Source organism: Pholcus phalangioides, unplaced genomic scaffold (genome assembly GCF_987345545.1).
Source record: "Pholcus phalangioides strain wild (caught in Gottingen) unplaced genomic scaffold, Ppha-v1.0 ptg000015l_1, whole genome shotgun sequence".
NCBI lineage: Eukaryota > Metazoa > Arthropoda > Arachnida > Araneae > Pholcidae > Pholcus > Pholcus phalangioides.
In genome coordinates, this window is record NW_028301608.1 from 27,479,941 (window position 1) to 27,492,808 (window position 12,868).

Below are 12,868 nucleotides of genomic sequence, written 5' to 3' on the forward strand. Positions count from 1 at the left end.
AGATGGTAGCATGCTTGCCCGGTATGCAAGAGGGCCTGGTTCGAGTCCTGGTGGAGACAAGATGCCTTTTCTTTCCGAGTTCACCTCAGCATAATATCCAGAAAATAAAATGTTTCCTAAATATTCCAGTGTTTTGAAATTTCCCTGACCGTAAATTTTTTCCCTCATTTCCCAGGCTGTAGGAACCTTGGAAGTAGTATAAGATCTTTAAGGTGAGACAATGCAAGTACAGGCCGATACAAGTCAGGCCCAGGTTGCATAGTTACACTCCCTACTTTCTTAGTGATACAAGAGGCAATACCATGCCAGTGATTGGTTATTATGAGCAAGAAAGATAACAAAAGGTCACGAGGGGTGGAGTTGTTGGCAGAACTGAAGTTCAAAGTTCATTAATCAAAAATGAAAGCACTTTTTGGTGAATCAGAAAATGATAGCAGCGCCAATTGTGAGCCGTTATTATTGTTATCTTATCACTATTGTTAAACAATACCTGAACCACATTTGATTAAACCAGAAAAAAAATTAAAGCATTTTTTAGTGAATCAATGAATCATAGCAACAATGGAAGGGAGAGAAAAAATCTCGGATGGGAATGGGAGAGAATTGAACACACAACCTTCTTCGATACATGTGTCCTGTGTCTTAACCACTGCACCAACTGCGGATGTCAGATTCCAGTATAATTAAGTGTATCTATTGTTAAACGTCGGCAGCAAAAATTTCACTGAGTGATGTAATGATTCATCATTCACTTTGGCCAATCACGATGTGCTAAATTTCTATAATCTATTCATTGAGACGGAGCAGCAGGCCATGATATAGTGTGTGTGTGTGTGGGGGGGGGGGACGTCAATGTTGTTCGAAAAAATAGTTTCGAAGATTAATTTCCCTCAAAATTTCAAGGGGTAGTTCTGTAAAAAAGATTTTTTTTGAAGAACAAAGAAATAATTATTAAAAAAAATTACCTAAAAGGTGAACATTATTTTCACTCCTGAATTTGGAATGAGTAGTGAAATTGACTTTTGGTGTATGAATCACGCAGCTAAATGTGTATTGATGAACACTGGCTGGGTACAGTATAGGAGATTTATGAATAAATTCTAAAGGTGCTTAGTATGGTGTTACAGAATACTGTGGATACTTGAACACTCACTGTGCCCCTGAGTCTGACACTGCTGTTGGGATCTCTGTCTAGCCCAGAGCCCTGTATCAAATTGGGAAGGGGGGGGGGGGAATTCGGAATTTATAAAGACATAATTTCAGAATTTGTGAAAATTTCTAATGTATTTCATAAATTCTGAATTTTCATTAAGTCTGGAACTATTTCTCTCATCTCAGTTTTTGATTTCCTATTGATTAATTTTCAACCGTTTACTACCCAATTCTAATTTTTCCATCACTATTCATTTTTTAATGAATAACGATACATAATTTTTAATCAGTAAAAATTATCATTAGTTCTGGAGTTATTTCTTGAATTAATTTCCATTTTTTCATAAATTTTTTTTCTTTTGTCTTTTAGTGAAATTTTTTGTTTATTCGCTCACACATATGGGATGACCTAGGTTTTTGAAGCAGTGAGAATTGAATGAAAACCTCGCCTTATACGTGAGTAAATACAGTATTTTGTCTCCCAATGCTACAATAAACTTCAAACTTGACCACAATTAAGATGTACAGCACTAAAAAAAGTCCCATAAACAGTAATGTCAGATTAATATCATCAGTGTTATTATAAAACTGTGATATCTATAAATTGGCAGATGATAATCTGTGGATGAAAGTTGGATTGATGAATTTGTGGCGAATGAATGACGAGGCAGAAAATTACCAGAGTTTTTTTTCCATAATCTCAAATTATGATCACTCAATATAGCGATCATATCATTCATATCATTTACTACTTATGACACAAATCAAATATCTGATTATGTATTTGGAATTTCTCAGTTCAGTCATTTTAATCAATACGGTCTGACTTAAAAAGAAATTTCTCGACAAATAAAATTTTGGACATTCAGTGTGGCACACCGTATTATACAGTTCATAATATTAAATTACATTGATGTGCAGACAGAACATATTTTTTACCTGGCCTATACCAAGGCCAGACAAATGACTAAGAATAGTAATGCCCAATCTGGCATGTAACTGAAAATATTTTATATTCAAAAATTTTAAAAAAATTGACTTATTTGCACGAAAAAGTCCACAGAGACATCAGCAGAGATAGACTTGAGAGTCTTGGGGAGGCATGATGAAGATTATGTCTATGTATGCATGCATGCATGATATATATATATATTATGCATGGGTAGGAATTGCCCATCCATGCTCCCCCCCCCCCCCCAATCTCTGCATAGAAATTTGAAATTTGAAAAAAAACAAAAAAACAAGTGGGATCCAGTTGCAGGATGTGAAGGCCAATCGCTGCACCGGGCCACAAAAAACTTGGATTGGTAAAAATAGATCAATATACATTGATAGCATCTTGTGTCATGACAGCCTTCAAGCATATGTACAGGAATGCTTGCATCATTGGTGACACAAAAATGTGTGTGAAATTTTATGTGAATGTACATGATTCAGGGTTCTTTAGGTTCCCATGCCAGGGACCCTAATTTGCTTGTTTTACTCATTTATTTCGTTGATCTCGCACTTTTGTCAAAACATTTATACTAGTACATGTTACTTTTAATCTCATATTGGAATATACAGTGAAATCTGTCTAAGAGAACACTGTATGAGACGAACACCTGTCTTAAGCAGAATCAAAATATAGTCTGTTCAATGATTGGTGCTTTTATCTGCAACTTTATAAAATGGAAATCTGTATAAAACAAACTATTATTTCAGTCTAGTGACATTCCGTTTCATACAGGTTTCACTGTATATTATCAAAGGGTCCTCTACATACCTCAAAATAGTCCCCCCCCCCACCAAAACTCATTGTATAGCTCGATTAGCTTCGTACATGTTTGATTTCACAGATGATTTTTGTAATTGTATATGAATGCATATATATGACTAGGGGTGCTTTAGGGCCCGTGATAGGGACCCCAATTACTTATATTTTTCTCCTTGTAACTCAGAATTTTCTCCGGAATGACCAGGCCCTCCAGGATAATGAGCTTGTATTGTGTAAGCGACAGAGCATAGTCATGGTCTTTCTGTTCTACTTTGGGCATGCAGTGGGAAAAATACATACCAGACAAAATTTTTCATGCCTCGGGCATGTTGAGCAATAGATTTGTCTAGCCTTGGCTGGTTCCACCTTGCATGCAATGACTTTCATACAATTTCACTTTTCATATCAATGAAAACAGAATTTTGAATACTGGAAGGAACAACAAACTATACTTTGTACTACAATATGGAATTTGCACAGTGATATCTTTGGACTGTTTCACAAAAGTTTTGCATGTACACATGTTTTTATGAGCAAATAATTTCCACAAATCGTTTTCAAAAAGAAATGGACAAAATTCTTCTGTATTACATCTAAGATTGATGTATAAAAAAAATCATGTATCAAAAATTAGAATTTAAATGTTCCTAATAAATTTACCGTATCAAATCTTTATCAATCGAAATCATCATTATACCTTTCTCAAAAATGGAGCCATTTTAGAAAAATCTCAGTCATCCATTTTCTATAGAAAATTATGATACAAAGAACATTTCTACGAAGAAAGGGGAGAAGAAAACGGCAAAGATATAAATGCCAGTTCAAAGGGACAAATGTGAATCATTTTCCTTCAAGGATGATTCAGAGAAAACTGAACTGGTTTCTAAAAAAAGCAATGACAGCATGCATCAACACCAGTACCAAACACACAACTTATCTACTTTCTAATGAGAAACTAATCAAGCAACAGAGGTGCAAGTGATTTTACTTCAGGGCAACTATTTTCTCATAATACAACATGTATGCGCAAACTTGTGAGACCTCCGCAAAGCTAACCTCCCGTGTTGAAGAATCTGATGTACAAAACCATTTCCTTTCAGCACTAGTTCCAAGGGGACCTCGACGATATGTGACAAAATGACCGGACAGGAGATCGCCCAAATGAACCACAACAGCTTTCAGATAATACATATGATCTGCAGTGGGAATGCTGTAAAAAAAATATAAATAAGTAAATAAATGGAACTTAAACATGATAATAAAAAAAAAACAATCAAGAAAACATCAGTTTCAAGTTCAATCTTCAGTGGCTTTATTTTAAAACTTAGCCTAAAATAAAGCCAATGATGGAGCAAAAGAGTTTTAGGCTATTCAGCCATTGCATATTGGAGCTTCACTCACCATTGTTCTCATTCTAGTGGTAGGCATCTTCGAGAGTTTAACACTGATTCTCTTGAAGATGTCAACCACTCAAGAAAATATTAAGCCATAGAATCCTTTATCTTATCAATTATGTCTAGAAACATTTTATATATCCACAAATGAACATTTAAAAAAAGCTGCCAATTACATTAATGGTTACACCGAATGAATTAGTAGTAGATTTCCTGAATACAACTAAAATTACTTCTGAAAAGTATAAAATTACAGTGGAAATTCGATTTGTAAGCACAATTCATTCTGTAAATGTGCTCATAATCTAATACACTTGTGCATCAAAATTAACTTCCCATTGGAAATAATGGAGACTAATTGGGATCCATTCCACAACTCTCGCTCTCTTTCTCTCATGCCAGTCATGATCCCTCCAAAAGATATAGAGCAAGTTGACTTATTAATGGCTTGGGTATTTTTAGAATGAAACCAAAGAGCAGATACCAAAATCTCCAATTTCATCAACACACGAAAAATGAAGCGAGACATTCATGGGTTTCTGTGGTAGATTTTAGCGGCATCCTAAGACTAGAACAAAGGAAGTGGCCATTTTGACCATAAAGGTACTTTGACATGTGATTAAACCCAAACGGTTTATCTCAGGTTGTTTAAAATTTATGGCTTTTTCTCATCTTGTTAAGGCTCTTCAATTTCTAAAAATATAAGTGTTCTTGGTTTCACAGTTCAATGGTAAAAATTAAGTTCTACCTAGAACGACGATAGCAGTTATTTTGACTGCCATTGAGATATTTAACTTATAAGACATATTTTAATACGATTGCAAAAAAAAATGCTGAAATTGACAATCTTCCCATGTGAACATCAATATTAAGAGAACAGATGTTCTATCATGGTGTTTTCTTTTCACCAGTAAATATTTTGCACCATTCAAAGGTAAACCTTTGAAAAGCTTGTCATCGTACATTATTCAATTTATTTAACGTTTCTATGGATCTTTGCACTTTGCTCATTTCTCATCATAAATCCAATTACCTGTCCAACTCGTTGCCTATCTATCTAACAAATCCCTAAAAATTTTGGAATTTCCTCAGCTCGAAAACAGGCGGCACCTCCTCACTCAAAACTTCAAACTCAGACCTAACTTCTCCCCTTGATATTGCCTCTGAATTTAACCGAGCTTTCTCTTCTGTTTTCTCCTTCGATTCCACTTCCCCCCCCCAATACTTCTTTTCTGATTCACTCCAGAATTCTAGTCCCATCTCCTTCTCTAAAGCTGGTATCATAAATCTTCTAAAAAATACTAAAACCCCACGCTACTGGCCCCGATGATGATCCCCAATCATACCCTAAAATTCTGCGTAATGAAATTAGTAATCTCATTATTTTCAACATCTCACTGAACACATCTAACCTTCCCTCTGACTGGAAAATTAATAAGATAATTCCCATCCATAAGTCAGGTTCACTGTCCCACCCTATTAATTTTAGATCTATCGCAATCACTTCCTCTTGCTGCAAGCTCTTTGAACACATAATTGCCACGGAAATCCGTATTCACCTTGACTCGACTAACTTTTTCTTTCCCAACAAACATGGATTTAGATCATCGTTATCTGTATCTACCCAGTTAACACTTTTCATACATGACTTATCAGACACCATTGACTGAAACTTTCAGTCCGATATCATTTTCCTAAATTTTTCTAAAGCATTTGACAGGGTGCCCCACAATAAACTTCTCTTAAAACTCGCAAACCTTGGTCTAAATGTCCAACTGCTTAAATGGGTGAATGTCTTCCTCATTAACCATAGCCAGTTTGTCTCATTCAAGGGCCAGAACTCCCCATTTCTTCATGTCAAGTCTGGTACACTCCAGGGTTCGGTCCTCTCGCCATTACTATTTCTAATTTATATCAATGACCTACATGACTCCTTAAACTGCTGTATCAGACTCTTCACTGATGTCTCATCTACAAAACAGTGTCCAATCTTTCTGACCAAGAATCTCTCCAACACAACCTTAACATTATTTCCGAATGGTGCTCAGCCCGGAATTTGCTCCTCATCTCCTCAAAAACAGTTTTTATGAAAGTTACTCATAAAAGAATTCCCCACGATTTCCCTTACTTGAAAAAGAATTCCTTGATCTCTGAGGTTTCCCATTATAAATACCTAGGCATAATAATCTCTTCCGATCTGTGCTGGAATCATCACGTTGGTTATATTTTCAATAAATGTCTCCAAAAACTCTTTTTCCTTCGTTGTAATCTGAAAAACTCCACCCGTCATGTCCGTCACTTGCGCAACCAGATATATATTGTCCCTGTTCTCTCTTATACCTGTGAAGCCTGGGACCCACATAGACAAATTAGAATCTATCTAAAATAAGTCCACTTGTTTCATTTTTAACTGTTGGTCTTCATCTGTCTCCATATCAGAACTCAAGCGCCAACTCAATATCCAACTGCTCTCCTCCCTTAGACTTATTTCTCGTTTAACTTTCCTTTTTAAAATCCTCCACAGGTGTTTTAATATTGACACTTCCAACATTCAAATTAAAAACACTCTCCTTTCTCCGTTAGGCTCAATCACGCCCAAAAATTACAGCCCATCTTTGCCTCTTCAAATTGTCACAAATTTAGCTTCTTCCCAAGAACTATTATCGACTGGAACAACCTACCATCAAATATTGTAGATTGTACTACGATTTCCAAATTTTCATGTACCATCAACCGTCATTTTCATCATACAGAACTTCTGCATCCTTGTATAGGCCTCAGCCAAACAATATTGAATAAATAAATAAATAAAATACTGCATTACATTTGCTGGTATAATGTCGAAAGATGAAAATAATCCTAATTTTTCACAATTTCATCTATGTACAGGGCTCCAGCCTGGAGGATGAGACGATTCTCATCATTTTTTGTTTCTTCACACTAAAAATTCATTTCAGAGGGAGGGGGGCCCGAGGGCCCATCAAAGATATCAGCCTTGGGAGTCCCTGCTGGATAATGTAGGTGCAATTATTTCACCACATATAATGCTTTTAACTGAGCAAAAAAATAATAAATAATTCCACAGTTGGTGAGCAAAGAAAATCTACATCTTGAGTACCAACCATATATGAAATTTAAATTGTGGACAAAGGAAATTTCTGCCCAAAATTATGAAATTTTATTGCTCTATTAAAGAGTGTCACTGATGTCTTGAATTAATTCATTCAGTGCAAAATGTGACCTGCATCGAAAAGCTGCTTCATGCGTGTTTTACATTGCTCAGGATTTGGCGGCTATTCAAGGTTTTTTGGTTTCGCATATGCAGTCTCTTAGAAAATTCCTCGAGCACATTTTAAATTTCAAACCTTGTAAGAGAGTGGACTGCCAAGTGGAAATGAAGCCATGAATTACAAGAGCTTGAAAAACAAAACCTCTTTTTAAAGTAACAAAAGATCAGTCTTTGCTGTTATAAAAAGCCCCTTTTGTCCAAGAGTCCAAAAAAAACACACTGACTCACAAACTTGGCACATAAACAAGGTGAATGGTAAAGAAAAATAATTTATTAATTTTTTTCCTATTGCAGTCAAAATGACCACTATCAATCTTTTCAGGTAGTTTGAAATTCCTGTCGTTCTAGTGTTAAGGAATGAAACCACCAGATCCAGGAATGGTTCCCCCTTCCAAGTCGAACAAGGGGAACTAAATTATTGTAGGTATTCATTAATATTCATATGCATGCAATATATTTTGTCTTTCATCATCCCTGAACTCATTGAGACAGCCTTGCTTACACTAAGAGGCAAAGAATCATTGGCTATTCAGTTGCGATTACAAGACTCCAGACAAACAACGCAAATACGCCAAGTATGCAGAGCCTCTTACAGTAGACTAGTTCTCATCTAGGAGGCTTTAGTATACCTGCTACTCATATGGTTAGAAATCTCTAGTCTATCGAGTCAGAATCTGTTAAAAGTTTGAGCTCATCCTGTAAAATATTCATAATCCAAAGTTTTACTGTAATAAAGACACAATATGAAAGTAAATATAATCATATTCACCTCTTTTCTCCTAGCAGAAGAGAAGTTCTTTTGTTCTGTATCTCAGTTTGAATAGGAAGTGTGCTGCCATTGGTAAGTTCCGAGTTAGTTTGATTCTGCTGGAGCCTGGAAAAAAAATACAAGTTATTTAACTATTTTATTATTTTTATTATATGACTATTGCCAAATGATTCATTTTACAAATAGTTTGAACTCAATTAAAACAAAAAGGACTAAGTAGTAAAAATAATAAATACAAATGACTTCAACTTTCTTTGCAATCCAATTTTTTTTTGTCAGATTTTAACCCGAATCAATTATATAAATTACTTTTCTTCTGCCTCACTGCTTCCACCAATCAATTTAGTCTGGACTTGTACCATTTCTCCTTTCGTTCCTTTTACAGAGCTATTGCACATAAACTGGTCCATGCACAAGATTTCCGGAAATACGAGATGATCGTAGCATTTTGTAGGAATGCCATTGCTCCTCCACACTGTTCTTTGGATATGAAAACATAAACATTCTGGAAGCTGCATGAGAGAGTAAAAACATATCTATTTATCAACACAAAATTGGCAAATGCAGTTGAGAACTTCTCTTCTTTTTTTTCTTTTTTTTTTTAAAGTCCATAATAAATAAATGCACATACAGGTATCCCTTGCTTTGCATGGTCTCACTATAACATGATTTGGAAAGTTGATTTTAGAAATTGTAACCTGCAAGATTTGGCTTGGAGTTTGATGTTAATCTTGAAAATGGACTTGCAAATTAAAAATATGACATAGTTAAAATGAGAATAACCTGTAATTTTATGATTTAGATGAGACAAATGTGGAACAAATGGTCAAATCTAATTCATCAGATCTCACAAATCAACATCTTTTAGTAGCATTGGCAATACTATTAACTGATCCTAATGAATCTAGAATTATCATATTTGCTAAAGATATTCAGGATTCTTTGAAAACTTTCCTGCTACTGAAAGTTTTCATCAAGAATATCAAGAATGCTGATTGCTAGCTGATCCTCTACCGCTTCATTAGAAAAAGTTATCAGCCTAGCTTACCAGGCTCTTCAGGAAAGAAAATATCTGCCCTCACTACAACAGAAACAGTGAACACAGAAGTAAAAAGTTTTAATTAAATTCATTCATATATCTTAAATTTGCAAGATTTCTTTGAAAGTTTAAATAATTATTTCATTAAAATATATATTTACTACTAGAAGTTAGGTTTATTTTATCTATCTTTTTGAAAAAATACCTTAATTTCCATCTTACCCATATTAAATTCAACTCGCTTTACGTGACTTCATTATATGCAATTATTTTTCAGAACCAATTAATTGTGTAAAGTGAGGGATGCCTGTACATTAAGAAAAACATTACAATATGATTGAGAAACTCCAGTTTGGGATTTATGACATTTATAAAAATTAATGAAGTCGTATGTGATGCACTTGCAAGAAATAAAAAAACTTGCAGTGAAATGTTTCATTAAAAAATGCAAAAATATTTTCTTGCCTTTCCAAAACTGAGCTGCTTGATAAAAGTGGTTTTTTTCTGGAAGGTGTTCAAACTACCACATGCAGACTTGCAGCAAAAATCACAACTCACATCAGATACCTGCTCACAAGATACAAATTTCTTCAAACAATCCTGAAGCTTCAATGGACCCTTAGAAAAATAACGCATAAAACAAGAATGTCAAGTAAAAAATATAATTTTTACATACATCGTAAAGTAATTTTCAATGAATTCTCATGTTTTATTCATTCACAAAAGCATACGCATGAACTGAACATGAATCTGGTACAGTTTTTTTTAAAATAGAAATTGTAAAAGTACATAAGATAGCAGTATGTACAAATTTCATTTAATTTATAACCAGTAGTTTTTTGTATAATCGAATTTATCGCAATCATACTAAATAATGTTTTGTACAAACATTATGATATTTGTGAAAGGGAATTAACAATGCGCTATATACTTGTATGCTTTTGGTAGACGAAATGTTTTAAAAATAAAACTATGAGATTAAGCAGTATCAGCTCCATGTTCTTGTTATGTGATAGAACAATGAAGTTGATTTTAAAAAAAACATGTTTCGCACTTCGAAAGCAGAACTTTCTTTTAAATGATTAAACTTGAATTAAATCCACTTAAAAATGTGTTTTTCCTGCCATGGTGAATGGCCAAGTAGGTTGGTTTGATGGTCAAAAGTAATAAATGCATTGGGAATAATAATCAAATTGCCAGTTTTTTATTTAAAATTTGAAATAGAAGTAACAACACCTAAACCACGGATACTCAACCTTTATAAGAGTGTGGACCACTTTATTGGTTTCAAAACGTGTCGCTGGCCACTTAATTAAGTTATTTGGAATATCACCACAAGTCACTTAGGGGCCATTCAAGTATTACGTAAGCAGATTTTTAGCCATTTTTGACCCCCCCCCCCCTTGTCAGCAAAATTTTGTCAGCAGCTTAGAATATTTCATATCTTCAAAAAGGGCGATTGATGATGTAAGCAACCTTCAAACCCCCCTCCCCCCTTGTCATCCGAAACTCCCCTCTCCCCCCCCCCCGATGCTGACGTAATACTTGAATGACCCCTTACGTGATCTGTAAATGTGTCACGAATCACTTAAATTATCTAGAAATATGATGCAGGCTGCTTAAGTGATTGATGTGGAACAGCACAGAGAATTATTTAAATGCTCTGAAGCTTTGCCACAAGTTAGTTAAGTGATTTGTAAATCAGGAAAAGTGATATCATACACCCACTTCAACATTACTGCACTCTAGACTAGAATTTTAACATATACATACTTAAGTTCTCCAACACAGACCGACAATGATAAAAATGAATAATTTGTGCAAACTACAGATTTCTTCTAAAACAGCATTTGTCATTTTTAAATGGTTTGGCTTTAATATACTGAATCCAGACTCTACATACAGCTGATTTGACATAAGAAAAAAACACATTGCTTCTTGCTTACCCAAAATGGTGATGGTATACTCAACGAGACACTGTCAAAGGTATCATACTTCACTGGATACTAGAAGAACAATTTAATGATGAACATAAAAAAATGAGTGAAGAGAATGCAATTAAGGCAAAAATAACATTTGTAAATGCCACATAAATCATTTCTTTACACATGGTTATTCCATTCTTTGGAAACAAATCACAGTCATGTAGACTCATACTGAGTAAATAAGACTACTTTATGATCATCCCCCCCCCCCCCCACTCTTACAGTGAATTGTGAACATCACAAAATAATGGCACTTGGAAATACATTTCACGCATCCAAGTTATGGAAAATGATAGGTTGTACATATAACTATATATAGGTTCCCTAAAGTCATTATTCCGCTTTTCCAAGGCTTAGTTCGTCCTAGACTGGAGTATGCTGTAAGGTTTTGGAGACCATACGTACAGAGGGACATAGACTTGGTTGAAGGGGGTGCAGAGAAGAGCTACACGTGTCCTTATTGGCACATGGGGCTTGAGTTATGCAAACACCACACATTCCCCCCCCCTACTCTGTCCCTTATGGGATATAAGCAGCTCACGTTACGGCTGGGCCATGCTGGAAAATGGAAAGTCCCACCAGCCACCAAGAACATTGGCCGAATGCCAGCCAGCATCGCACCACCGGACCTCCAACCCATGCAAAGGACCAGCAAGAACACCCTGGTGGCTCAAGGTCCCACCAGACCTACAGCAGAATGACACCATCCATCACTCCCTGTCCATCGGATCAATGGAGAAGAACCATACGTCCGCTCCTCATCCGGCGGGCTTGAGGTATGAAGAGAGACTTCATTTTTTGAATATGTTTACATTGGATGAATGCAGGTGTCTGGAGAAATATAATCGAAGCGTTCAAAATTTTCAATGGGATGGATAGGATGGACCATGAATTATTAGTACACAGTCAATCGACTGCTTTTATACGGGGACGGCAGTATTGATTGGTAAGGGACAATGCAAGGTTATGGTGTCACAGGGAATTTTTCTCTAATAGGGTTGTTAATAAATGGAATAGCTTACCCCCGGAGGTAGTAAATTGTAACACAATTGACACATTTAAAAATAAATACAATAAACATGGGGTAAATTGAGAAGCTATGCATACTTGGAATTAGACAACCATAAGTATTCTTTATGGGCATTGTATAACATTTCATTATGTATATATTGTTTGTAATTGCATTTTTAATTGGGTTGCTGTATTTTTGAGATATGTGACATCCATATTTGTTATGGGCATTTTGCCTGATGTGGCATTGTATTTGTATATATAGAAGGGATGTGGTCTCTTTTACCCAACTTTTAAGCGTAGAGAATGTTATAAGTATTGAGCATAGTAGACATTTCAACTGTTATCCCTCATGGAACACTAAGAACAAAATGTTTTTTTCTTGTGGAACTTGCAAGCTTATAAATATTACAGTTGGCCCTTGGTATATTCGTGGTCTTTTCCCAGTTTTCCGGAAAACACAGTTGCAGGTC

At 35.3% G+C, this 12,868-nt stretch overlaps 1 protein-coding gene across 1 annotated transcript in view; it reads right to left on the bottom strand.

Annotated features, from left to right (window-relative positions):
• Positions 1-1,520: 1,520 nt before the first annotated feature.
• Positions 1,521-12,868, bottom strand: part of Usp30 (ubiquitin specific protease 30) — a 42,543-nt gene continuing 31,195 nt past the window's right edge. Inside the window, exons 6-10 of the mRNA XM_089243263.1 lie at positions 11,346-11,405; positions 9,865-10,017; positions 8,670-8,872; positions 8,361-8,465; positions 1,521-4,118 (exon numbers count right to left, since the gene is read on the bottom strand). Coding sequence (XP_089099389.1) covers positions 3,893-4,118; positions 8,361-8,465; positions 8,670-8,872; positions 9,865-10,017; positions 11,346-11,405 — 747 coding nt within the window. The 3' untranslated portion in view covers positions 1,521-3,892. The remainder of the gene's footprint in view (positions 4,119-8,360; positions 8,466-8,669; positions 8,873-9,864; positions 10,018-11,345; positions 11,406-12,868) is intronic.